The sequence below is a fragment of the Mesoplodon bidens genome (genome assembly GCF_964165515.1).
Source record: "Mesoplodon bidens genome assembly, chromosome: 17".
Classification (NCBI taxonomy): Eukaryota; Metazoa; Chordata; class Mammalia; order Artiodactyla; family Ziphiidae; genus Mesoplodon; species Mesoplodon bidens.
In genome coordinates this window covers 32,493,962-32,521,615 of record NC_138174.1, presented here as the reverse complement: position 1 = coordinate 32,521,615, position 27,654 = coordinate 32,493,962, and the positions used below count along the sequence as shown (strand labels likewise).

General features: G+C 36.2%; 1 protein-coding gene across 1 annotated transcript in view; it reads left to right on the top strand.

Moving 5' to 3' along the window:
- The window catches only part of DIAPH3 (diaphanous related formin 3), a 538,397-nt gene that overhangs the window by 277,383 nt on the left and 233,360 nt on the right, over positions 1-27,654 (top strand). The window contains exon 21 of the mRNA XM_081214488.1: positions 20,039-20,278. Within this exon, the coding sequence (XP_081070614.1) occupies positions 20,039-20,278 (240 nt within the window). The remainder of the gene's footprint in view (positions 1-20,038; positions 20,279-27,654) is intronic.

The following is a 27,654-nucleotide window of genomic DNA, read 5'->3' as shown; positions in this document are numbered from 1 at the left end:
AACAATACCTGGCATGTAATAATCACTAATAAATATCTGATAGATGGATAAATAACTTTCCCTAAGGTGCTTTATGGTTTATTTTAAATACTGAAAAACTAAAACCATTTAGCTCTTGGCTTACTGAGACTTGCCATGCCACATGTTCCTAGTACTGAAACACAAGTCTGGGTTAAAATGACTTTGTCTTGGTATTCCAGGTTCCTTCAAATATCCTTCATTGCATTTCTAGTCTAATTAGACAGACTTGGGTTTGAATTCTTAAGGTACCATATAATGGCTATAAAATTTTGGGGAAGTTTCTTAACACCCCTCAATTTAATTTTCTTTATTTATAAAATGTATGTGAATTTAGAGCCTATCTCATTAGGTTGTAGTGAGATTTAAGGGAGAGCGTGCATGTGTGGAGTCAATAGTGAATAATAAGTGCTCAATTCTGTTAGCTGTTTCATACCCTCCTCTTTCTCAATGATTTTATTCACTCCACAATTGTTTTCTAATAACTCTCTTTGACCATTTTTTTAGATCTCCCAGACTTTTTTGTACTTTGACTTTTAAATATACACAATTCAGCGTCCAAAGCAGCAAAGGTCATGGGTTAGGAGTGTGGCCTAAAGGCCAGTTCTGACTCATGAACCATCTCAGTTATGATCAGCTATCATGACTTCCAGGTCTCATGATGAGATATGGTGCTGGAGTATTTATTTTCTGTTCATGGGACCAGTTTTCAAGGGGACAATTCAAATTACTGAAAACCTGATTAGGATGAACGTCTCGTATTAGTGGCACTTAGTGTTGGAGCCAGAAATAACCTCTAGCTCTCTGACTAAGTATATCCAACTGAGGATAGGAATCCTCCGCCTTAGGAATCTCCTGAAATTAAAATTACCCAGTTGCATACAATAATAGCTTGATGGTTATTATAGAAAGTGTGCTCAAGGACCAAAAAATACTCCCAAATTCATTTTAATTATCTGAGATATTATAATATAGTAGGTTAACCTTCTGCTTGTAAATCATGTCATGCAATAGGAGAGCTAGAGGAGATTAAAAACTTACTCTACATTAGTTTAGTCTGATTATTTTTTAATATGGTATCTGAGACTTATTACACTTAGAAGACAAGAGTTTGGATAATAGGAGCAAGGAGAGAGATTAATTTTGGAGTTTCAGGTCAGTGACATAGGTATTGTATCAAATTAGCAACTATACCACAGTCAAGTAATTACATGACAATTATATTATTTGGCTTTAGTGATGCACAGTTCACAAGGTATATTTATATACATTTACCTGGTACATCTATCCCTCTGATACGACAGCCTCTTAGGCTTATAAGAACTGAAACTCATATAGAAGAGGTGACAACCCAGAATCCCCCCCACCTCATAAACAGAGGAGAAGGTTTCAGACTCAGGATTTCTGACTCCACATTTCCATATTTTATTTTGTTTCCTCCATATCATGTTGCTTCTAAATACAAGATTCCTGATCTATTGGTAAAGAATTGTATATATACGAGAGGCGGGGAAAGCTAATGAATGCAAAGGGAAGGTTTTTAAAGATAGACTTTAGCCTACATTGCACTTGTGCTCAGGACTAGTCCCGTCCCTGCTTTTCTTTGTAGAAACTATATGCTAACCATTTTTTATCTTTAGAAACTCAGGGCCCAAATGGGAGGGAAATCTTCTGTCCTTCCTTGAAGAGCCTGGAATATAAACTGCCTTATCTGGCTCCATTACTCTGTGAGCACTCACTTCACTTGAGAAGCCTTCTCCTCATTTTCTGTCCCCTAGTTGACAGGGAATTGGTGTTAAGAGCCCTTGAAAATATCTTTGGGATACCCAGAACCTCAATTGCGTAAGTTTTATTCATCTTAATTTGCTTGTGGCTCCTGGCACAGAGGATGGCAGTGTTTCAGTCCTGTGTTTATTTGGTTCTTTATACACTTGTCTGGGCTTTAAAAACTTTTTTTGTTGTTGCTTTTTGGTTCTTTTCCCTCTTTGCTTACATTTTTATTTTGTATTAAATTGTATGTTTCATTAAACATCCTTATCTTCCATACCAGACTTGGCTCTTTTGAAAGGATAAATGTATTTGTTTTCTTTTCTCTGACATTGGGTCAAGATTCCTGTCCTGAAACTTAGCTATTATCCATTATTGATGCTATTTTTCTTTCTTTACCAAGAATGCCAATTTTGTATCCAAGTTGACATATTTATTTACGGAATAAGATGGGGAACAAAGTAATTCTTTTCCCCTTTAGTGAAAAGCTAAGGTTAACTTCCGTACCACCAATATCACTGCTACCAAATCATTTGACTTTTATTTTTGCCCGAATTCCCATCTGCTAGAAATATCTAATTCTGAGTGTGTATATGTGTGCTGTACCACTTATTGACTTACATTATTGACCACCACTGACTTACATTAATATATTAAATAGTCAATTTAGTATAAACTTTAATATGTTTGAGTTCTCATAGTTTGTGGATTTATGCTGAAACTGATTGGACTAGTATTCTGTCAATGTTTTGTTCATTGGTGTCACATTATGGGTTTGTTCCTGTAGAAAGAAATTCAGGATTTTTGAGTCCACATTTCCATATTTTATTTTGTTTCCTCCATACGGTGTTGCTTCTAAATATAAGATTCCTGATCTATTGGTAAAGAATTGTATATATAGGAGAGGTGGGAAAGGGCTGATGAATGCAAAGGGAAGGTTTTTAAAGGTAGACTTTAGCCTACATTGCATTTTTGCTCAGGACTAGTCCCGTCCCTGCTTTACTGAAGTTTTGTGCTATGGGCAAGTAGAGTCTTTCAGTCCTAGTTTATCAGTGTTTACTTTGTAAGTAGCTCCACTTGGAACTACTCACCACAGTAAAGCACCTCAGTCATTCTGATCAATTGAATGCTGGTATATTCTGAAAGGATTTAAGGTTCCAGTAGCTTTGTATTATGGGTTTCCTTGACACTATTGTTATTTGTGCTTTTTCTAATTTCTGACCCAGAATTTTTTGAGGCATTCTATATTTTGAATGCAATTAAGAAGAAACTAGTTCAGTTAGCTTCATGACAGTCCTTTTTGCCTTTTTTTTTTTTTTTTTTGCTTTGCTTGTTCTTAGCCTCTTATTTCTTAGTGGATTTTTGTAATCTCCTTTGGAACTCTTTCATTCTGACTGTTGGCTTTAGTAATTACCTCTTTTGCCAGTTGAAGACTACTTTTTCCCCTCAACTTTAACCAACCCAAAATTCGGGTTTCCATCTATTTTTTTCTAACCACGGGTCTTAGCTGTAGCCTAATCCTTTGTTAGTTATGTGCCTTGTCTAAACCCTGCCTTCACACTTTCCTTTGTCTTACCACACCTTAGTCAGTATCCACATAATTCTCCCATTTTGCCTGAAGTGCAGATCACAGACCTGGGCCCTCTGGCATCTTCAGACAAAGCAATAGATGTACTTTATTACTGTAGGGCAGAAGAGTTGCCTGAAAAATGTATCAGGGTGATTTGATTTGAACGCTCCCAAAACGCACCCACCAAATCAATGGCTTGAACTGAAGCATGAACCCAAACACTGAATGAATTTCTGAAAGGCCATTGATTTATTTTTAGAAGCCCCTGAATGAACTTTATTTGTCCTAATGTAGAAACAGAATAAAAACCGCAAGCAATCAATACTAAGAAATGCAGCAAGGTGTCATTCCTAATGGGTTTCAGTTTGGAATAAATACAGAAACACCTTTGCCATTAATATTCTGGTATTAGAGAAGGAGCAAGAATTTGTAAAATGGCATAGGAAAAAATAAAGTCGAGGCAAAGAGTCGGTCATTTAAGAGTATTTTGAGGAGAGTTATTATTTTAAAATATGACTCAGATAACACATGTTACCGGAAAAGGCCCTCTTATTCTATATTTCTTTTATTGATTGATTGACTGATTGCTGTACTTGGGCCTCTCGCTGTTGTGGCATCTCCCGTTGCGGAGCACAGGCTCCGGACGCGCAGACTCAGCGGCCATGGCTCACCGGCCCAGCCGCTCTGCGGCATGTGGGATCTTCCTGGACCGGGGCACAAACCCGTGTCCCCTGCATCGGCAGGCAGACTCTCAACCACTGCGCCACCAGGGAAGCCCCTATATTACTTTTGAATAAGCTAATCTATGCCATAGTTTTTCCTGTGTCACTTTCTCTTACTTCCACTACCCTGACCCTGCCACCCTGAAGTACCACCCCAAACTTTAGTGCCCGCTGGTGAGGTCAGCTTCTGGAGATAGAGATAAAAGGGTCAGCTGGCTGGCATCGCATCCAAGGATCTGAGTTCGACTTTTTGAGGTCCAGCTCCAACTTTCCCTTTTACTCTGTGACTGACCTTTACCTGGTCCACTGATTAATCTTGAACATGTAATTAATTATAACCACTTGTAAGTTTAGGGGATTTAGCCAAAGTGCCTCTTGAATGTAAGTATCTTGTTTATGGTATTTTAATGATTTCTCATAATCCCTCTTTTGTTACATGAAATTCTGAAAGTCAGGCAGGGGTTGCCACGCCTAAGGTGCTTTTGTTTCATACATGTTAATGAATGGCAACGGGAAGACAAATTTAAAGTAGAATAAAACATGGGTATTCATTTTAGAATAATATTGTTGAGGAAGGATCACCAGGGGTGGTGATGCTGGGTCAGCCCATCATAACTATATATTTTTGTGTTTGCCATTTGTTGATAACCTATTGTGTTTCAGGCCCTATGCCTCATGTTTTGAATGCTCTGTCCTTTTCCACATAGCAGCTAGAGATCTTTTAGTATAAAAGTAAATGTGGGCTTTCCTGGTGGCGCAGTGGTTGAGAGTCCATCTTGCCAATGCAGGGGACGCAGGTTCGTGCCCTGTTCCGGGAGGATCCCGCATGTCGCGGAGCGGCTGGGCCCATGGGCCGTGGCTGCTGGGCCTGCGTGTCCAGAGCCTGTGCTCCGCGGCTGGAGAGGCCACAGCAGTGAGGGGCCCATGTACCGCAAAAAAAAAAAAAAGAGTCTTAAAAGTAAATGTGATTATGTCACTTCCAAGCTTAAAATACTCTAATGGTCTGAAGTTTACTTTGTGTTATATAAATATAGCCAGTCCAGCTTTATTTTGATTAGTGATAACTAATTTTTGTCCTTTTCCTTTTAACCTACTGTTGTTACAGGCAGCATATTAGTTGAGTATTGTTTTTTTCTTTCTTTTTTTTTTTTTTTTAAAATCCAGTGTGATGTTTTCTCTTTTTTAACTAGAGGGGCCATTTTCTGTTAATGTGGTTATTAATATGGTGGGATTTGAATCTCCCATCTTGTTATTTATTTTCTATTTATCTCATCTATTCTTTGGTATTCTTTTTCTCTTGGATTGAATATTTTAATAACTTTATTTTTCTGTTGGTTAATTAGTTATTACTTTTTGTTTTATTTGTGGTTGCTTTAGGGTTTACATAATATATTTTTAACTACCTTCAAAGGATATGATACCGCCTTAAATGTGGTGTGAAACCTCACAACAGTGTTTTCCCATTTTGGGCTGTGTGCACTTGTTATCACATATCTTACCTTGGCATATGTTTAAACTCATAATATGTTGTTATTTTTACTTTCAGCAAATCAGTTGTCTTTTTTATCTACATACTCCAGCATTCTTCACTCTGTTGTGTACATCTTCCATCTGGAATCATCTTTCTTCCACCTGAAAAATTGCCTGTAACATTTCTTCCAGTGGTAATGAATTCTTTCAGTTTTTATGTGTCTGAGGAAGTATTTTTTAACCTTCATTTTGAAGTGTTTTCATGGGTATGAAATTCCAAGTTGATAGTTCTTTCTTTCAGCACTTTAAACATGTTACCACACTGTCTTCTTGTTTGAATTATTTGGGCAGGAAATCTGCCATCACCCTTAACTTTGTTCCTCTGTACATGTTTCTTTTGTTCTCTGGTTGTTTTTGAAGATTTTCTTTATTGCTTGTTTTGAATAATTTGATTATGATGTACCTCGGGTGTAGTTTTCATTATATTTTTGTTCTTGGGTTTCATTGAGTTTCTTGGATTTGTTGGTTTATAATTCTCTTTAAATTTGGAATTTTTTTAGCCATTAGGTTTGTCAGGTATCTTTTCTATACCTCCCTTCTCTCCTCTATATCAGAGACTTATGTTACACATATATTATTTTATTATTACACATATGTTAGGCTTCTTAAAGTTGTTCCACAGCTCATTGATGCCCTTTTTATTTTCTTTTACCTCTTTTTTCATTTTGGACATGCATTCCAGTTCACTAATCTTTTCTTTTATGGTGTTTAATTTGCTGTTTTTCCTATTTAGTCAGCTCAGATATCATAGCTTTCTATTCTAGAAATTCAGTTCAGGTATTTTTGAAAAAAATATCTCTCATGTCTCAGCTTAAAATCCTTAATCTTTGCTCAACCTTCTCAACCATATGAAATATAATAACTTTAAACTTTCCTGTCTAGTATTTCTATCATCTGTGCATTTGTAGGTCTGTTTTTATCAAATTTTTTCCTCATTGTTTGTATTTTCCTGATCCTTTGGGCTCCAGACAAAAATTTTACCATGCTGTACTGTAGATACCTTTGTATTCTTATAAATATTCTTGAACTTTGTTTTAGGAGGCAGTTAAATTACTTGGAAACAGTTTCAGACTTTTGTGACTTGTTTTTAAACTTTGTTACATGGTATCAGAGTAGCCTTGAGTCTAGACCTTATTTTTCCCCACAATTAAGGCAATACCCTTCTGAGTACCCTACTCAATGTCCCATGAATTATGAGGTTTTTCCACTCTGCCTGTTGAGAACAAGTAAGTGTTCCCAGCTTTGTCTGAGAATCAGGCACTATTACCTCCAGTGCTTTTGACTGATTCTTTCCCCAGCCTTCAGTAGTTTTCTCACATGCATGTGGTGGGTACTACAGTTAAAGACATGAGCAGGAAACTCTTGAGATCTCTGGAGCTTTCTGTCTGTGCTACTCTTTCCTTTCTGATACTCTGTCCTGAGAACTCTAGCTGCCTTGGCATTCCCAGACTCCCACCTCCCGCTCAATCATGGACATCTCCTGCTCCACCTGGGTTCCTTCTCCCTGTGCTGCAGTTTGGAAACTCTTTCTAAACAGTAAGCTGGGATGGTCACGGGGCACACCTGTTTCCCCTTTCTCAGACACCACCATCCCACACTGCCTGGAGTCAGTGCCTGAAAACTGTTGCCTGGGGACAGGGGGAAGGGATATAAGTCCAGTCCCTGTTTTTCCATCTTTGGCCAGAAGGGGAATTTCCTTCTGGTCATTCTAATTGTTTCTAGTTTCATTATAATTTGTAAGATAATCTTGTGTCTGTTTCTTCAGTCTCATATTTTACCACTGCCTTCATTGTCCGCTGTGTCTCAGCCACATTCGTTTTTTGCTCCCACCTCAGATTTGCAGTTACTCCTGCTGCAACCTCTGCTTCAGCCCAGGTGCCACTTTACTGTGGTAGGGCTCATCATCCTGGTGTCCCCCCCACCATCATCCTACTTATTCATGAGCACTTATCCTTAACTACAGTGATCCTGTCTATTTGTTTTATTGTTTTTCTGTCTTTTTCTCTCCCTTTCTCAGTCTGTTTACTTTAGTACAGCCATTTGGACCAGGTCCCTGTCATCTTATTTTCAGTGTGATTCCCCAAGGCCTTAAACAGAGTTTGGTACATAATAAGTATTCAGTAAATACTCTGATACATAAATAAATGAGTAGTTATATCTGACTCTCATATAACTCCAGAAATAGGCATTACCATTTCAGAGCTGAGGCAACTTGTTCACTCAACTAGTAACTAGTACAGCTCATGTGTGAACCATAGTTTTATGACATTAAAGGACGTCCTTCATTTTTTATGGTGGCAGTCACTCTTGTGTGTTTGTTTGCCGTAGGTGCCCACTGTACTCGAAGTTGCTTTTAGCACTGGTTTCTGTATGCTTCATCACTGGAGAAAATTGATTTTTGATATTTAAAGATTAACTTGAGTTAATAATAAGTACAAATTACTTAGTATGTTTATGTAGGAGCTTAAATTATTGAGTTATTGAACTTGAAATTAAGTTTTTGGAAATTTTGTCAGTTACTCCTTTTTCTTTTTTGGGATTTTAAATCTTCTAAATAGGCAACTAAAAAGTGGGGCATTTGAGTCCATAATAGGAATTATGGTTGGGTTTTGGTATAGAAACATGATGGTTTCTAGTTAGACCATCTATGTAGTATTGAAATTTTATGGCACAATCTGCTTAATGTGTTTCATTTACAAAAATGAAACAAAACATCATTATAGTCTCATACTAATTACTAGCCATGCATCATTCATTTGAAATAAAGCCTAAAGCATTTTGTAGTTGTAAGCAAAAAGGTCTCTTATGATTCATCACTTTGCAAACAACATTGTTTTAAGGTTGCTTTTTAGATCTGAGTATCATCTAGTGCCCGAGAAGCATTTCCTGTATTCTGCAAATCTCATCATACAGGTCTCGATATTCTCTTCTAAGACTACTTTGGAAACATAATGGAAAAGGGAGACTGGACTAATGAAACTAAGTTACTATCGAGTTAGGCAGTTTTATTGCAGTGGTGGCTTAAGGTGTAATTGTTGTAGATATAGACTGGTTTATTTTATATCTCATTCTTGATGCCATCTGGAAAGGTCTGTAAAGTGCATTTTTAATAAAGTTCAGTTAATACTATAACCGGTATTCTACTTAATGGCTCTCCCCATTAACACAAAGGTGAAAATTTGATGAAAATAAGTTGTATACATACTATATTTATATAGTCTCAAAGCATCTTCCTATAAGTAACTTATTATATAGGGAAGATGTTGTAACTTTACATTGATTGGAAAAACTGGTGGACATAACCTTAGCTAAATATTTATGTATTATATTATAGTATATATACACATATGTATTTCCTTTATTATATATATATATATATATATATATATATGAAGAGGAAGAGAGAGAATATGATGGAGCAAATGATACAAAATGGAAACACTTGGTTAATCTGGATAAAGAGTTTTTTGTATTCTTAAAACTGAAATTGTAATAAAAAGGTTTTAAAATTCCATTTATAGTAACAAAACTATAAAATACTTAGGAATAAATTTTTAAAAAGCTGGGTAAACCATTAACAATGATAAAATGGATAAAATATTCAGGTCCTCCGTTTTAAGGCCATAGACAACCAGTAGAAGAAAACTGCAAGCTTTGGGAGAATAGAAACTGCATGAACTTGTGAATGCCCAGCTTTTGGTCTGGTGAAAGTTTTCCAATAATAGCACAGAGAGCTGGGGTTTGAGCAGAAAGTGTGGTTTTCTCTGGAATGTGGAAGCAGGGATCAGAATTTATAGCAGCTGAAACAGGGCAGGCCATTATAGGGGAATGAACTGTGCAGAAAGGGACTCCAGTTTTCCATGTGGGAGTTTCCCTGGAGTCTGTGCCCAGAGGCTGAGCTGTTCATATACTGAGCAAGATTTGCCAGAAAGCACCTGCTGCACGGTGAGAGTAGAAGAGAGATACTATGGGTCCACATTCCTAGGAGGCATTGGAATTCTGACCCTGCCAGAATAGAGATAGCTTCTTGATACCTCATTAACTTACTTGGCATTCATTCAAACAACTGGAAAGGTTATACCTTAGGAAAGAAGACCAACATCCTAAAGGAGTACCTACTCTAGACTCACCCTAAGAAAACCTATAATCAAGTCTACAGGCTTCTCTGGGAAGAATGAGTCCTACCAAGTTAGAGGGGCTAGACAAACAACTCCCACTTTCCACAGAGCCACACTAACAAAGTGTAAGCTCAAGCCTATTAAGCCTATAAATAAGCCTACCGAGAAATTTAAGGTGATCACCCAATGATTGATTTGCCTGCTAAAACAAGAAGGAACATTCTTCAAAGGAATATTAAAACTCAAGGGTTGTTATAACATTGCATCATTTAATTAAGAAGTAAAGATTAATAAAATGGGATGTATTGTAAAAGAAAAAAAACACTCAAATCAACAAGACGGCCCAGGTTTTAGATTTCAAATGCAAAGAATTTAATGTGGATATTATAAATATGTTCAAAGAACTAAAGGAAATTATCTTTTAAGAATTGAAGGAAAACATGATCTTAATTAAGGAATCTTTGCAGGGAAATGAAAACTATAAAAGTTTGCCATATGGGAATTCTCAAACTGAAAAGTTCAATAACTGAATTAAAATATTCAGTATATGGGTTAATAGTATATTGGAGATAAACAGTCTAAAACACCTGTAATTGTAATCCCAAAAGGAGAAGAAAGTGAGATTGTGGATGGCAAAATATTTGAAGAAATAAGGGCCAAGAAATGCCAAATCGAGTGGGAAGTATAAACTTATGGTTCAAGAACCTCAGCAAAACCCAGTCAGGATAAATATAAAGAAAAAGACATTTTGGCACATTCTAGTCAAACTGCTGAAAGACAAAGACAAAGAGAAAGTCATGAAAGTGATTTGAGGAGGGGAAAACATATAAGAAAACAAGGAGAGAGATTTAGCTGCCCTTGCAGAAATAATGGAAAGCAGAAGTCAACAGAAGGGTGTATTTTAAATGTTGAAATAAAGAAACTCTGTAAATTCAAAATTCTCTCTTTAGTAGATACCCTTCCCAAAATAGGGTAAAATAAATACATTTTTAGTTCTGTGAAAACAGAGAGTTTGTGACCATCAGACCTGCCCTCCAAGAAATGCGAAAGTTGTCCTGCAGGCCAAATGGAAATGATACTAGATGAAAAGTGATATCCACAAAAAGGAATGGAAGCCATGTGAAATAATCAATGAACTATGTTTTCTTTCTTCTCATAATTTACTTAAAACTAATAATTAAAAAAATAACATTGCAGGATGAGGTTTACATGTATATAGAAGTAAAAGATATGATAGTAGCACAAATGATTGGGTAGGACAAATGGAATTATGCTGTTGTAACATTATAACACACATGAAATGAACCAGAAGGTGGGAAGTGTGAGTGAAATGCTGGAGGGGGAGGCAGGAAATGAAACCTATGAACAGGCACAATACTGACTTAATAGTCACTCTAAATAGACTACATAAAGATAGTAGTCCTAGAACAACCAGGAAAAATATAGTAAAGAGATATAGTTAAGAAGCCAGTAGAAGAAAATGGAATACTAAAAATTGCTCGATAAACACAAAAGCAGGAAGGGACAAAATAGAGGTAAAAAGCAGAAAGGACAAATGGAAAACAGATACTAGACAATAAGAAAAGTAGCATAGCTTTGCATATTTCAGAGAATGTATATTTCAAGACAAATCATATTATAAGAAATAGAGGCATTATACAAGGATACAAGGAGTAATTTACAAGAAACAATCATCTTAAATATGCATGCACCTAATAAAGAACATTAAAATTCATGAAGCAAAACCTGTAGAATTAAATGGAGAAATAGATAACTTCACAATCATAATGAGACTTTAATGCCCCCTTTCAGTAAATTCTAGAAAAAGTAGATCAAGAAACAAATCAGTAAATAATTAGAAAATCAAGACAGTTCTATCAGCCAGCTTGTTCTAATTGGTATTTATAGAACATTGCCCATATAACTTCAGAATATACATTCGTTTCAAATACACATGGAACATTCAACAAGATAGACTATATGGGAACATAAAATAAGTCTCAGTAATTTTCAAAAGACTGAAATCTTGTAGAGTATGTTTTCTATGTAAATTGGAATTAAATTGGACAACAATAATAATAGAACACCTCTCACTGTTTGAAAATTGGATAACATAGTTTTAAATTATTTATGGGTCAAAGAAGAAATAATTTTAAACCTAATGAAAATGAAAGCACTGAAAAAGAAAACTAAATTCTCATATTTCCATCAGGAATCAAAGAAGGGAATCTACTACAGAAAATTAGAGACCCATATCATACATAAACATATATACAAAAATTTCAAAACATTTTTGTATCAAATAGTGCAATGCCTAAAAAGGAGAGTGTGTCATTACCAAGCTGTGCAAGGTTGGTTTAACATTTGAAAATTAATGTAGTTGACCATATTATCAGAAAATAGGGAGAAAAATCATATAATTATCTAGATACAAAATAAGAAACATTTGACAGAATTGTATCTTTTTTATGATATATAAAAACTCTTAGCAAGTAGGAATAGAAGGAAACTTTCTCAACCTGATAAAGGACATCTATGGAAGACATGGAGCTATCCTCATACTTAGTTGGGAAAGATTAAATTCTTTGTCATTTATGATTGGAAACCAGGCAAGGATATCTATTTTTATCACTTTTCTGCATTATAATATATGTTCTAACTTGTGTAATAAAAGAAAATGAGATAAAAGGCCTGTACATTGGAAATGATGTAAGTGAACTTATTATCTATGTAAATACATAAGGAATCTGTAGTAAACTTTGTTAGAAGGTCACAAAATAGTCACTGTACCAAAATCAGTTGTATTTTTCTCTATAAGCAATGATATATCGGAAAGCAAAATAAAAATAGTACTGTTTTCAATAGCATAAAAAATTTAAAGTACTTAAGGATGCATTTCCCTGAACATATGCAAATTTTCTACACTGCAAAGTACAAATTATTGCTGAGGGAACTTGAAGAAGTTGTAAATAAATGGTGATACATACCATGTTCCTGGAGTGGAAGACTCAATTTGTTAAGATCTCATTTTTCACTCAAATGATCTATAGATTCCTAATACACATACGATACACATTCTCAATCAGTCCCAGCGGGTCTTATAATAGTAACTGACAAGATATCACAAAAATTCATATGGTATGCAAAAGACCTGGAATGGACAAAATCAATTTTGAAAAACAAACTTGGAGGACCTAGACTACTGATTTGATATCAAGACAGTAAGGTTTTGGCTTAAGGATATATAAATGTTTCTCTTAAAAGTATATACATAGATTCACAAAGATACCATCAATTGATTTTTCAACAAAGACTTAAAGGCTAGTGGGTAGAGAAAGGAACTTCTTTGTACCAAATGATGCTGCGAAACTTGGATATTCTATTGACTAAAATGAATCTCAGCTCCTTCATCACACCACGCAGAACAGTTAATGAGGGATGGAATATAGACCTAAATGTGCAAAGATAAAATAAAGGCTTCAAGAATAAAGCATAACATTGGCAAAGGGGACGTAAAGTGTCATAAGCCACTTTGTAAAAAGTTTGACAATTTCTTATAAGGTTAAGTATGCATTTACACTATACTATTTAATGGAAATGAAGACTCATACAAGAATATTCATAATATCCTGTATTAGTTTCCCTGGGCTGCCATAACAAATGTCCACAACGTTAGTGATTTAAAACAACAGTAATTTATTCTGTCATATTTCTGGAGACCAAAAGTCCTACATCAAGCTGTTGGCAGGGTTGGTGCCTTCTGGAGACTCTGAGGAAGAATCTGTTCCATGCCTCTCCCTTAGCATCTGGTAGCTGCTTGTAGCCTTTGGTATTTCTTGACTTTTAGCATCACTCCAGTCTCTGCCTCCATCTTCACAGTCTTCACGTTGCCTCCTCCTGTGTGTGACTTTCTCTCTCCTTTCTTGTAAAATGACATGGCATTAGATTTAGGGATCTCCCTGAATCCTGCATGATCTCACCTGGAGATCTTTAACTTAATTACAGCTGTAAAGACCCTATTTCTACATAAGGTCACCTTCACAGGTACATGGTTTAGGACTTATCCTTCCAGTGCCTATTCATTCCAACCCACTACACAGCCCCAAACTGGGAAGAAACCAAAAAGTCCATCAACTTTTTGGTTTACGAAAGAGGCTAAACAAATTTTGATGTATTCTTGCAATGAAATATTGCTCGTTAATAAAAAGGAACACAGTACTCAATCATACTAACATGTGTGAATCTCAAAGTCATTTTATTGAGTGAAAGAAGCCAGACACCAAAAGTGTTTCCTGAAAGTTTCATTTATATAAATTTCAAGAACAGGCAAAACTTAGTTATAGTGATAGCAATCAAAACATTGGTTTCCTATGTTAGGGTGGGGATTGTCTGGAAGCAGACATGAATGAATTTAAGACACCAGAAAGGTTCTGGGTTTTATGCCAGCTTTTTAATTCATCAGATATGAAACTTATGTGTTGAGTGTTTGCTAAGACTGCCAAATTAAATAAGAAGTCTCTCGCTCTCTAACTTTACCACTTTCAGATCCTGAGTATCTGCGGAACTCATTTGGACCTCCTGTGAAATCCTTCGTGGTCCAGAATTGATAAGCATTTGTAGACAAAGAGAAAGCATATCTGATGTCTATAGCTAATTGTCTTATTTCTTGACTACCTGGAGGAATATACATTTTATCCTTTTAATTTTTTTGTTGTTGTTGTATAATTCTTGGCTTTACCTTGCTCCTTTGGAAAAATGTAAAAAAATGCAACTTTGCCACAGCAAAGTACAAAAAATGTACTTTGCTGTTGCGTAGTTTAAAAAAAATAATTTTAGCTTATGAGTATTATTATCATAAGGGCACATTTATTTTAAAAATACTCTTGATATTCTGAGCACTACCCAGGCATAAGGCACTTGAATAGCTGTTTTTGATGCCTTTCCTAAAGTGCAATGAACTTTTTTTTCTGAGAATTTTGGAGATTATGAAAATATTGCCCAGCTAACAGTAAAGGGAAGACATTTTTCATATAGTTTAATTAGAAAAATCAAGTTCAAAACTTTTTCCTAAGTGTCTTAAGTCTGTTGTTAAATCACCTTCCTTTCTCAGATGTCACTTTTCTCCCTCAACCCTTTGTCGTTTTCTCTAGTCTTGTCTTTCACAAAGATGCACTCATTTTTTCACAGTCTCCTTGCTTCTCACACCTCTCTTACGGGGAGTGGAAGAATTAGCAAATATGGAAATAAGAGTGGAGAGTGCAGTGTAACGGGACAACAAAAGTGGATCTGGAAACATACAGGGGTAGTTAGGTATACCAAGAAAAAAGGAAAGAAATATGAAGTAGTAGCAGGCAGAGCTCACAGCAGGGTCAACCTGTCTCCATAGTGATTTGTCTGATAACTACCGTGGGGAAATTAAAGTCTGTTCCTACTCATAGGAAAACATAGTAGAAGTACTGATAGTTTGAGTATCAGGTGGCTTTTAAGTTGCGGTTATTAATTTCCACATTGTGATTCTCTGAGTGGCATGCACAGTTAGTCGGCAGCAAGTTAGCTCTAGGCTCATGCCCTACTGTCCCTGTGCCCTTGAAGGAGTCATTTAACCTTACAGAAACGCCGTCCCATTATTCCTTATAATTATGTATTTGCAACATGTATAACATGAAGGTTTAGAGTAGTAAATCAATTAAGACTCAAGCTAGTAGCTTTTCAATCAGCAGGTTACTTGTATTAGAAGGAAAGTTGAATGATTAATTAGTCTTACCACAACTTTAGGGAAGAATAATGAAGATATAGAGGATGTTCTCAAATTTCTTTTGAGGTGCGCCTACACGAGGCTGCAGGCAAGAAGTGGGGGAAAACCCAACAAGTTTTATATAAGTTGGCCCCTGAAAATCTCATATTTATAAAAGAAACTGAATAAAGAGGATATAGTGTTAAATGTAGTTGGTATAAAAATGTCAGATGGATTCTGTTTTTTCCCCCTGTGAAATAATGGATAAAATTAAAATTATATGAGAAAAAGATAACCATAGTAAGATTATGGGAGATTACATCTCCCTGAAGACTTTTTCTCCTTTTTGCCCTTTAAGACAGATGGAAAGAATTCAGTGATACAAGGGCAGCAACCACAACTTCTGTGCCTCTCACAGCACTGAGTGGGCACCCAGTCAATGCTTGTTGGTTCACAGATTTTCTCAAGGTCTTTTCATCTTACTTTGTACCTGCTCCAACAACATGTATATTGCCAACAAACAAAATTTTGAATAAAAATTACCCTTAGTGTTCTGGATATTGTTTGTTGATTTTATCCAGTCACTGTTCTTAAGGTGTTTTCCTTCAGGCACATGACATCTGTGGTGGTGTGATGGGGTGGTTGTCGGAGTACTGCTGCCTGCTTTCAAAAAATAGTAATAAAACCAAAATATTTTTACTTTCTTTTTTATGCCTTTAGGTTGGTCTTCAGACTATAACTCATTATTGTCAGATTTTGGTGCTATGTGTTTACATTGCTAGGACTCTGTAATAATAAATGTAAAGGATACCTCTGTAAAAATGAATTCTAATTTCTTCTAACATTCTAATTATTAACTATCTTACAGTTAAACTTTTGCAGTAACCCTTCCTTCATCTTTTTTTAATGACTTTCTGTTACCATTGAGAATATTATTTTAGCATCATAGCTCTCCATTTATGCATTCAGTCTAGTCTTTGGCAGACAAGTCATAGTTCTAGATTCTTGGGCAAGCAAACAGAATGCAAATGTCCAGTGTTTTTTTTTGTTTGTTTTTGTTTTTTAAAATATTTATTCATTTGGCTACATCGGGTCTTAGTTGTGGCACATGGGCTCCAGAGGTGTGGGCTCCCCAGTTGTGGCACGCGGGCTCCACAGTGCACAGGCTTAGTTGCCCTGTGGCACTTGGGATCCCAGTTCCCTGACCAGGGATCGAACCCACGTCCTCTGCATTGGAAGGCCGACTTTTAACCACTGGACCACCAGGGAAGTCCCAGCAAATGTCTAGTGTTGATAGAATATGTGAGAGGGTGAAGAAACATTCTTCAGGATTTAAAATATATATATATATTTCCCCTTTTTTTCCCTTTTTTCTTTGATCCCATCTGAAGAAATAGAGTTTGATTTGCCCAGTGAGAAAAATAATTCTGCTATTATCTACAGATTACAAGATTTAGATCTTAGAACATTAGCTTTCATTGACTTTTTTTTGTTGTTGTTATTTTTAAAATAAAAGGGCAGCCATTTGGCCTAGGGGATTAGCGTAGGCTAAATGGTAGACCCTGGACAGGATCTAGTTCTGGTGATCTCTCAAATTCCTTTCCAGTGCAGTAATTTTGTTCACTAAAATACATTTGTTTCTTATCAGCCAGAATACTCACTTTTCAAAATTTGGAAGAAAGAACAATATGAAAAGGACATCTAACTTAAAAAGGTGTTCAAAGATCTGTTTAGGTTACCCTTCCTGACTTGGCTTTCTCAGGGTATTTGATAAACTCATAGCAGCTTGTTCTGCATTACATCATAGACTTACTCTATTTTTTTCAAGGTACCTGTCCCTAGTGCCAGGTAGACTCATTACTCATACAAATCTAGGTTATATTTTTCTAGGAAAATTAATTACTTTGTACTGGCTACATATGGTTAGCTTGTCAGCAGGAAAGCTTTAACATACTTCGGGGTAGTTTTTTTTTTTTTTTTTTGCGGTACACGGGCCTCTCACTGTTGTGGCCTCTCCCGTTCCGGAGCACAGGCTCCGGACGCGCAGGCTCAGCGGCCATGGCTCACAGGCCCAGCCGCTCCGCAGCATGTGGGATCTTCCCAGGCCGGGGCACGAACCCGTGTCCCCTGAATCGGCAGGCGGACTGTCAACCACTGCGCCACCAGGGAAGCCCCGGGGTAGTTTAATGTAGGCATTTAAGTAGTCTTTTTTCTCTTTGCACATGAAGTAGTACATTAATATATGTTAAAATTAATATATTTTGCAATACTAATGTTTTACATGGGGTACTGGAGAATTCTTCTCTTGTTATTGCAAAGTACCAAATACCTGATTTCATAATCATGAATGAGGGCATAGGCTGAAAGCAGAGATGCTGTGGGCCCATCATACACCTTCTGAATGGCCATAACTGTATGTGCTCATGTGAGTGCTCCCTTATATGTCTTAGTAATCTAAAGGATAAATTAAATGTAACAGAGCATGGTACAACATTGGCCCAGTATAATATGAATATGTACAAATATTACATTTGTAATATTTAAGTAAGGGTACAAATTCCAGGTAAGTGAGTCCATTTGGGAGCTTTTTAAAACAAATGAAATGACTTTATCAGAAGTAATCACTGCCTCTACTTTGTGTGCTAGACATACAATGTCCAAACAATGATTCATGCCTACTAAGAACTGGTATTCTAATAAGGTCTCACTTTGTCTTTCATTAATTTTTATATTACTAAAATTTATTTTATAAAACCATTATTAGTAATGTTTCTTTGTACTTTAAAAAAATGTCATTTTTGAGCTTACAGTTTCTTTACTCTCTTCTAGGAGAAAAAACTTTATTTTCTCTAGATTGGATTTTGAAGATGTTTCTTGAATTCAAGGAATTTTAAGACATTCCTTAGAATACTTTGTAGAGGAGACTTCTTACTAATTATATTAGTTGAGCTTTTAGAGTCTTGGTTGCATATACATAAGCATTTAACATGTCAAGTTGCTGGGGAGAATGCTATATGTAAATTAGATATATTATTTGCTGAGAAACTATTTAGTGACTGTAAGAACTTGGTTCCTCTGTAGATATTCTCTTAGAGGTATCTACTGAGAGCTCTTTATTGCTACGATTTTGTTAGATGAGTAAACTGGGTTATGTTGTTAAGTCATTAAGGCAGTGCCTGTAGTATCCTATTGGAATCTAATAAGTTCAGGCTTTTGTATGGTACATTTTATTTTAAATAACAATCGTTATATTATGAGCAGGTAGGTTTTTTTCTGTTTTTTTTTTGTGTGTGTGTGTGTGGTATGCGGGCCTCTCACTGTTGTGGCCTCTCACGTTGCGGAGCACAGGCTCCGGACGCGCAGGCTCAGCAGCCATGGCTCACAGGCCCAGCTGCTCTGCGGCATGTGGGATATTCCCGGACCGGGTCACGAACCCGTGTCCCCTGCATTGGCAGGCGGACTCTCAACCACTGCGACACCAGGGAAGCCCGAGCAGATAGTTTTTAACAGAAATCCTATAAGCTTCATGTGGCATTGTTTTTTAGCTTTTCCTTGAGGGTCAGTGATAAACAGAACTATTCCCTATTTTGATCCTATCATGTTCTGTCACTGGTTTTTTTTTCTGACCTTGCCTCAAAGTGCTTTTGATGTTTATAATCTTGCTGAAGTTCACCTGTTGTACCACTGCTGCCCCATCAATCTGTTTTAAGTCTCAAATTCCTAACATGTTTGGTCAAGGAATTCACATGTAACTTAAATGTGGTATGTCTCCAGCCTTCAGGCTCTTCCCCCTCACGTGTGTTTCTAGCACATGGTTCGGGGGTAAATTTAAGGCAAGAACTTGCTGACCCTCTAGCCCTTTTGTTCTTTCAACATTTTCAACCCCCTATATACCCAGTAGGGAAACGCAGAGTCCCAAACGGGGCTAACCTGGCACGTGGCAGACCTGTGGCTTTGCACCGCTTCTGTCTCCTGCTCTGCCCATGTTTTCTAACTCTGACTCTGCTAATTTAGCATGTGTCAGGAGTCATTCTGCTGTCCTGTGTTTCTGAAGAAAGTCAATTTAGCACAAATTGGGACCTATTTACTCTCCTTCAATCTAACACATACTGTTAGTCAGCCGGGCTCCTGTGGACAGCAATTGCTATTTGAAGAAACAAACCCTCTTTAGACCTTTCTGAATGTGTTTTAAACATGACCCAGCATATTTCAGTATTGAACAAAAATTAAAGCAGTGCTATGAATGCTTTGTAATTTGTTGCCTCTGTATCCTGTTACCCTTTAAAAATTCAGTATTTTTTTAAAAAAAGATACATGTACTTTATTTATTAAACTTTGTCATTTAAGTAAAGCTCTCTTTCATCGAGCATCTAAATTTTTAATGTTTTCTTTGAGTGATGACTCAGGATTCCTCACAAAAACACGCAGGGCTTTTCTCTCTTCCTGCTATCAGTTTTAGGGGACATATTGCTTTTTCCATACTGTCATACCAATAAATCATCCCAGATTACTTGCAGCCACACAGTACTAAAGTATACCATGCATTTTAAAGGAAATCTGCTATTTTCTTTTCAATCAGATGAGCAATGTGAAGAGACTACGGCCACGGCTCAGTGCTATTCTCTTTAAGCTTCAGTTTGAAGAGCAGGTGAACAACATCAAACCTGACATCATGGCTGTCAGTACTGCCTGCGAAGAGATAAAGAAGAGCAGGAGCTTTAGCAAGTTGCTGGAACTTGTGTTGCTAGTGGGAAACTACATGAATGCTGGCTCCCGGAATGCTCAAACCTTCGGATTTAACCTTAACTCTCTCTGTAAAGTGAGTTTGTTTTTTCAGAACATATAATTTGCCTGAACACTAATTCTTAAATGTCAGCCCTGATTACATTACTTATTTTTTATTTTGATGTGCTCATTGTCAAGAACTTAAACTGAACCGTCAACTCAAACCCAGAGTGAACTGAGCTCAACTCAGCCTCTGAACTAAATCCAAATGTTAATTTTCTCTGATCTGCAAATTCAACTGAAGGATTTTGTTTAACAGCAAAATTATGTTGTAAACCTGTGCTTTCTCAAACTGATGAAATGGGACATCAAAATATTATTTAAACCTATATTCATTCAATATAAATACCTGCATATGATAGTATATATATTGAGCATTGCTTGGAATTGCCACTGAAAACTTTAACTATTTAAATATTTCTTTGCATTTTTCTTTTTTGAAAGCTGACTAAAGGGAGAGAAAAGTGAGACTGCGTTATATAAAGGGAAAATCATTATATTAGGAATAGACATAACTCGGATGTCATTAATTATTTTGAAATGCTTCTATCTAAATATAATTTTAGAGGAGATGAAAATTGAGTAAGTTTAGAGATTTTTTTTTCTTCCAGGTTCTTCCATAGTTTAAATTTTCTTACAGCAAATGTATTCAGTGTTGTACATAACAGAACTCTGTCTTAAGAAGTGGGCCATAGTAATAGTGCTTTATTGATCAGCTTACAACAAATTCTTCTCAGTTACACATCACAAGAAAAGCTTTCTCTTGTTCTTGACCTCGTAACATCTATGCTCCCTGATTAAGGAATTTGATTATTGCGATTACCAGTTAGATTCGAAGGTGAGAAACAAGTTCAGCTTTAGCCATGGGTTTACTGAATAGTTGATCTCTTCGTGCTTTCATGGCTTGTCTTACACAATTTCCCTGGCTTATACTTTCTGTTGGTATCGGTGACTTGTGAGCTTTTCCTCTCTCCCATCTCCATCTTTTTATTTTCCTCTCCTTGTTTTCTTAGCCTGCTGTGTTCAGTTAACATTCCTAGCAAGTATTATGATATGATTCATAATACATGTATTAAAGACTGCACATTTATAGAGTGCTTACTTACCCCTGTGCCAAATGCTTGGCCTGATCATCTCATTTAATGTATGTGATTAATATCTACCTGGGATAATGGGACTCATATTTTTCACATGTAAGCCATTAGTTATGCTTAGATATTTTAATGGCCCTCTATACTAAAGTTATGGCAGCAGGGTTAAGAGAGAGTGGCTAACTTGGCTAAGGAAGGGCAGTTTCACACTCAGAGAGGATCAGGAATGTGAGCTGGATCTGGAAGGATGAATGGATGTTCCCTGAGAGGAAAGGGCATTCTAAGCAAGTGTCAACAGTTCACATTAAGGGTTATATCATGGCACAGTTGGAGCCTGGATGGGAGAGGGGTAGAGAAAATGGAAATGTGATAGTAAATGGGTCCAGACAGTGAAAAGCTTCAAATGTCACACCTTATACTGAAGGTTTTATGGAGACATGTTACTTCTGTAAGTCAAGTGATATTATCACCTGTCTTCCATGAAGATAATTCTAACAGTATGGAAGAAAGGTAAGCTGCACTTCCCAGTACTGTCACCATTAGCCATACATATTTAAATTTAAATTTAAATCAATTACTATTTAAATAAAATTAAAAATTTAATTCCTCACATTTACCATGTTTCAAGTGAGTCAGTGTCCATACATGCTGGCAGCATATATGGCACATTTCCATCATTGCTGGAAGTACTATTGGACAGCACTGGGTTGGGGGTGGGGGGTATAGTGGGGAGAGACTCGGTGATTGGCTGACCTGTGTCATGTGACCTGGGAGGATGCCAGAGGAAATGGAGCTGAGAAGATAGATGGGAATGGTGAAGGAAAAAGGCAGGGGTCAAAGATAACTCCTTGCTACTGACATGTTTGAAGTAGTTGCTCAAAAGAGAAATGAGTTCAGGCTGATTTTGGTGTGTCCTTCTCCTAGCTTACCTCAGTGTCTTAGAAGGCATCTGACTGAAGCTGCCTTATTCAAATGTTTTACCAAATATTTGAGTGTCCACTATGAAACTGTCACTGTGCTTTGAGATGTTGGAGGTCTGAGCTAAGGTAGTGGTAAAGGCGTAGAAGGGGAAAGGGGATGGAGGGAAGTGTACACATTTAAGGAACATCTAGTTATTGTCAGGGCATGGTGATTATGAACTTGGAGGCTGAAGGATAAGGAGGCAAGTAAGACTGCCAGGTTCAGGCTTTCTCTGAGAAGGGAAGCAAAGGAAAAAAAACAGGATGAGGAGCGAGGTGGGGGAGAAGTTAATTCCACACGTACAGACCTACTGGAGTTTGTTTCATAGTGCCAAGTGTCTGTTCCTCTTTAGATTTTGCATCTCAGAACTACAGCCAACTCACAAGAAGACCACATGCCCTCCCTTATTTCTGCCTTGAAAGAGAAGTGTAGACAAGAGATTAGGTCTGATTAATGAGGTGGAATTCCCTAATACAGTACTTGGTACATAGTAAATACTGAACAAATAGCTGTTGAATGGATAACAGTGCAGTAGACACAATGCAGTACATACAGTGTTGTGTAGAGACAATGTTATTATGTAGCTGAAAATAGAAATCCTCTCATGTTTATATACAGTCACTGATGCATAGTGATTTAAAACCTCTTACAAATACAATGCATGCTGCTACTATTTTACTATAGTCATGCTACAAACCAGTTAATCTGTCTCCAGGTAATAGAGTTGACTGTATTTTCAGTCAACGGTACTGGCTATTTTGATCATCCCTATAAGGAGCCTTATGTTGTACAAGAAACAAAATAAATACTACAACTTCATATTTTTTATTAGCCTACATGTCAAGTCAAAAGCATATATTGAACAAGATGATATCTCATCATGTTTGTCATCAGAAGTAGCAGCTTGATCACTGACAATTGTGATTTTCACACCAAATGTAAAGCATTTGGTTTGATGATAAGCCCCCACACAGGGAATTCCATATTTATTTGACAGTAGAAAGACAGGGTAATATTTTAATCTGTTCGAACATGCTGGGTAATTATATGACATTTACTATTCTATATCCAAAATCTTTACTTTTAAATGCCCTTTATAAATTTAGCTTAAGTATGAACAGTGTGTGAAAATTCATATTAAATTGTTAACTTTGTGTTGTTTAGAAATAAATACATGAGTCATGAATCCTGTATGCATTGTAGTTTGGTTTTAGGGTTTATATTATATCTTTGTATACATTTGTAATTGAGATGACTAACAACAATAAATGAGTTCAGAGAGAAAGATTTTACTTTCTTTTACTTAAAGATTCGATAGAGTCTGTGATAAATAAATATAAAAGTAAAATATGAGATATAAAGTAACCATAGACTAGAATGTATTAAGATGTAAACATAAATTAAAGTAGACGTATAGGTTTGAGGCTTTCTGGTGGAAAAAGTGAAGTGCAAAACGTGGTCATGAAACTTTTCATGAGGTAAAAATTGTGGTTTCTCTTATTAGCCAAAGCTGAACTTCACGAGAAATTTTGCGTTTGTGTCATTATAAAGGGAAAATACAGTGTTGAGCAGTGTTCTTTTAAACAGCAAATGAAAAAATCCATTACATGAGGTTCTTTCTTTTAGAACCATCTCCCCTTCTCTGCTCTTCCCCTCCCCTCCCCCAACACATATGTACTCAGAGCCTCTTATGGGGTAACACTCCAAGAGAACCCTCATAGTAAGATACATATGTACTTTTCAGTTACAGTAATGCTATCCCTAGTTTAATCAAAATAGTGTAAGTATTCAATACCTTGCTTTCTGGCGACTTGGCTTTTTAAAAGGATAAACCTCAGACTATATAGAAGAATGGACAGACTGCTTGTCATTCATAAAATCCTCCAAAGATATTACTAAACTTTAGATAAATTTGGATAATAAGCAGTTTGAGATTATATTCTTTTTTCAGGACCTGCTATTGGTTAATTCGTATCCTTAGAAATACAAGCAGCAAATAGTAGGTGCTTGCCTGACCAAAATGCCCACCTAGAAAATTTGTATGTCATTAGTGGTGAAATTAGTAATTGTAGTGAATCTGTGCATAGAGCCAAGTAGATCAGCATTCTAGCAACAAATGAGTTGACTCAACCATCAAAGTTCAACACCATATTAAATATATGAGATGATTTTAACTTGTTATTTAAAAAGCAGATGTTATTAATCCATGCACAATGACTATAACATGCGTTTGATAATGTTTACTAATGTCTACTGAAATGTTTGATTCCTGAGTAACAAATCATCTCAATCAATACAACTGGATGATGGAGCTGTAAATTGTAGCTCTTTGTTCTATGTAACTAAATAAAGTGACTACCTGTATTGGGATAGTAAATATAAATTTTGAAAGAGTTTACCAATTGTAATAACTTACTTCTATCAGTTTATGCTGTTATTTGTGGGGGAAATTGCAGAAAAAATCACTATTGATTTCCTCTATAAATTTATCCATATCATTACTTTGTAGGAAATTTCCTGTTATCAGTAGAATATGCAGTTAGTTCCTCTCAAAGGTGAAATTATCAAAGGATACATAGTAATGGGGCTGTTGGTGTTGGGAGTTAGGTGATAAAAGGCAGTGGTGGCAGGTCAGATTGATTTTTGTCTAAGTTATCTTTTCTAGTGCATGAAATTCTTATCTGGTCTGTACATTTCTTTCACAAGCACAGGCTAACCAAAAGTAGAATAACTTCACCAAAGCTGTGATGGGGAAGAGTTTTTAGAAAAAATGTTTAGTTTCCTCATTCTTTAATGCTGTCACCAACTCTACTGAGTGATTTCTTAAAGTTGCGAACAGCTCTCCTTGTGGGACATCGATTCTCAACCCACAGTGCCCTTTAAAAAATACTGATGCATTAGCCTCACGTCAGGTCAATTACTTCAGCATGTATGCATGTGGATCCTGATTAGTGGCATTTTTAAAAAGCCCCCCCAGGTGATTTTAATGCACAGACTGAGCTGAAAATCACTTTGTCTGTCTTCTGCCCTGCTTACTTATCCCAGAATAAAAAACGCCCAATTGGTGGCCTGGAACCAACCAACAAACAAACACACAAAAGCAAAACCTAACCAACACAAGAACAAAATCAGAAATGAAACAACTCTACTTCCTCACTTAAGTATGAGAGGTGAAAATATTTCCAAAGCTGCTGCTTTTCTTTCATGCCACGCTGGACATTATTCTGAAAGGGAAGAAAGGGAGTGAAAGGAGTATGAATCTGAGGCACATGGTGGAACTGAAATAAGTTGATGGTCAGTGGTCTGAGTTATTTTGCAGGACTTGACATTGGAAAGTAGAGTTTCAGTGATTATGAAAAGCAGGAGGCAGATCCCTCTGCCTGTCACAGACAGTCTCTATTTCATAAGCCTGTCATAGTCACGTGGGTTGCCACTGTGAATCTTTGTGAAATTTTGATTCTTGTATATCACCTTTTCCTTTACTCCATGAAGTTATTTTTAAGAAAGACTTCTCCCAAACAAATCCATTGTTCCATCTGCATTTAGTGTTTTATAAGGATTTTAGAGGGCTTTTTATTCTTTATCAGATTGGAAAACCACCCTAGTAAGTTTTGGCACCCTTCTAAAATTAAGCAGTTTTTGGCCAAAGACTTACAGATAACAAATGCCATTCTTATTTTACATCCAGCCAATTAAATCACTGAAAAATACTGACTTCCAAAGCAATGTGAAACTATTTAGAGTCCTTAACCCTCTTTGACTCATTTGTTAACACATTTAGTCTATAGCATTTTCCAGGAATTATTTAATTAGCTTTACTAAGTAGTGTTTTTGGTAAATTTATTCACATTACCTTTGTTTTTTCAGTTACTATTAAACATTGTAAATTAGAATTATTCCTTTAATCAAATTATAAAAGATAAGTGGCTTTGCTCATGAACAGCAAATGCACTGCTTTTGTGCTGTTGTCTCACCACTCTCAAAACCAGCATTGCTAATCTGTCAAACGTCCTTTCCCTGAAGCAGACAGCCTCAGAATCCTCCTTAACACCTTGCTTAGAGATAGCTACTACCCATCAGAGGTAGTAATGAATCTTACCAGCCATCTTTGGTTCAATCTAGTCTCCTGTTTTTACACATTTTATAAATGAAAATAAAAAATTAAACAAGGTACCCCATTCCTGATACTCTAGGAAGCTTTCTTTTATCAAAGGTCTGGATCAGAGACAAAATATGCAACACTATTATCTGTATAGTAATACTTAGCCAACAGTATTTGTGAACATATGTGCTTAGGTAGCAGGGAAGAGCCTGATGATGAAATGAGTGCACACCAAAACCAGACAAAGACATTACAAGAAAGGGAACATATAGACCAATATCTCTTATGAATATAGATGCAAAAATCTTCAACAAAATATTATAAATCAAAGCCAACAATATACAAAAAGAATTAGATACCATGACCAAGAGGGATATATTCCAGGTATGGAAGACTGGTTTAACATTTGAAAATCAATTAATGTAATTTATCAAATCAATAGGATCTCAAGGAGAAAAACCATTTGATCATATCAATATATGCAGAAAAGACAGCTAATCAAGTACAAAACCCATTCATGACAAAAACTTTCAACAAACTAGAAATACAGGGGAATTTCCTTAAGTTGATAAAGAACATCTATAAAAACTATAGAGAGCATCATACTTAAGGATAAGAAACTAAATATTTTTCCCCTAAGATCAGGAACAAGGAAACATGTCCCTTCTCACCATTTCTATTCAGCATTGTACTGGAGGTCCTGGCTTAATGCAACAAGACAAAAAAAGGACATAAAAGTATACAGATTGGGAAGGAATAAATAAAATTGGCTTTGCTCATAGGTAAAATGATTGCCTATGTAGAAAATCCCCCAAAATTGACTAAAAAAAAAAAAAAGAAAAAGGAAAGAAAGAAAAACACTTTCTGGAACTAATAAGCAATTAGAACAAGGTTTCTGGATATGAGATTGGCATTAAAATATTGACTACTTTTTTAATATCAGCAATGAAAAATTAGAATTTGAAACTAAAAATGGAATATCATTTACTTTAGCACCAAAATTTTTCTACAATATTTGTATGAGGAAGATGACAAAACGTTGATGAAAGAAATTTAAAAAAAGATCTGATAAAGAAATAGATATCCCATGTTCATGGAAAGGAATATTCAATATTGTTAAGGTGTCAGTTCTTCCCAGCTTGATCCATATAGTCAATGAAATTCCAATCAAAATCTCAGCAAGTAATTTTGTGGGTATTGACAGATTGATTCTAAATGTTTTATGGATATGTGAACGACTCAGAATAGTCAGTACGA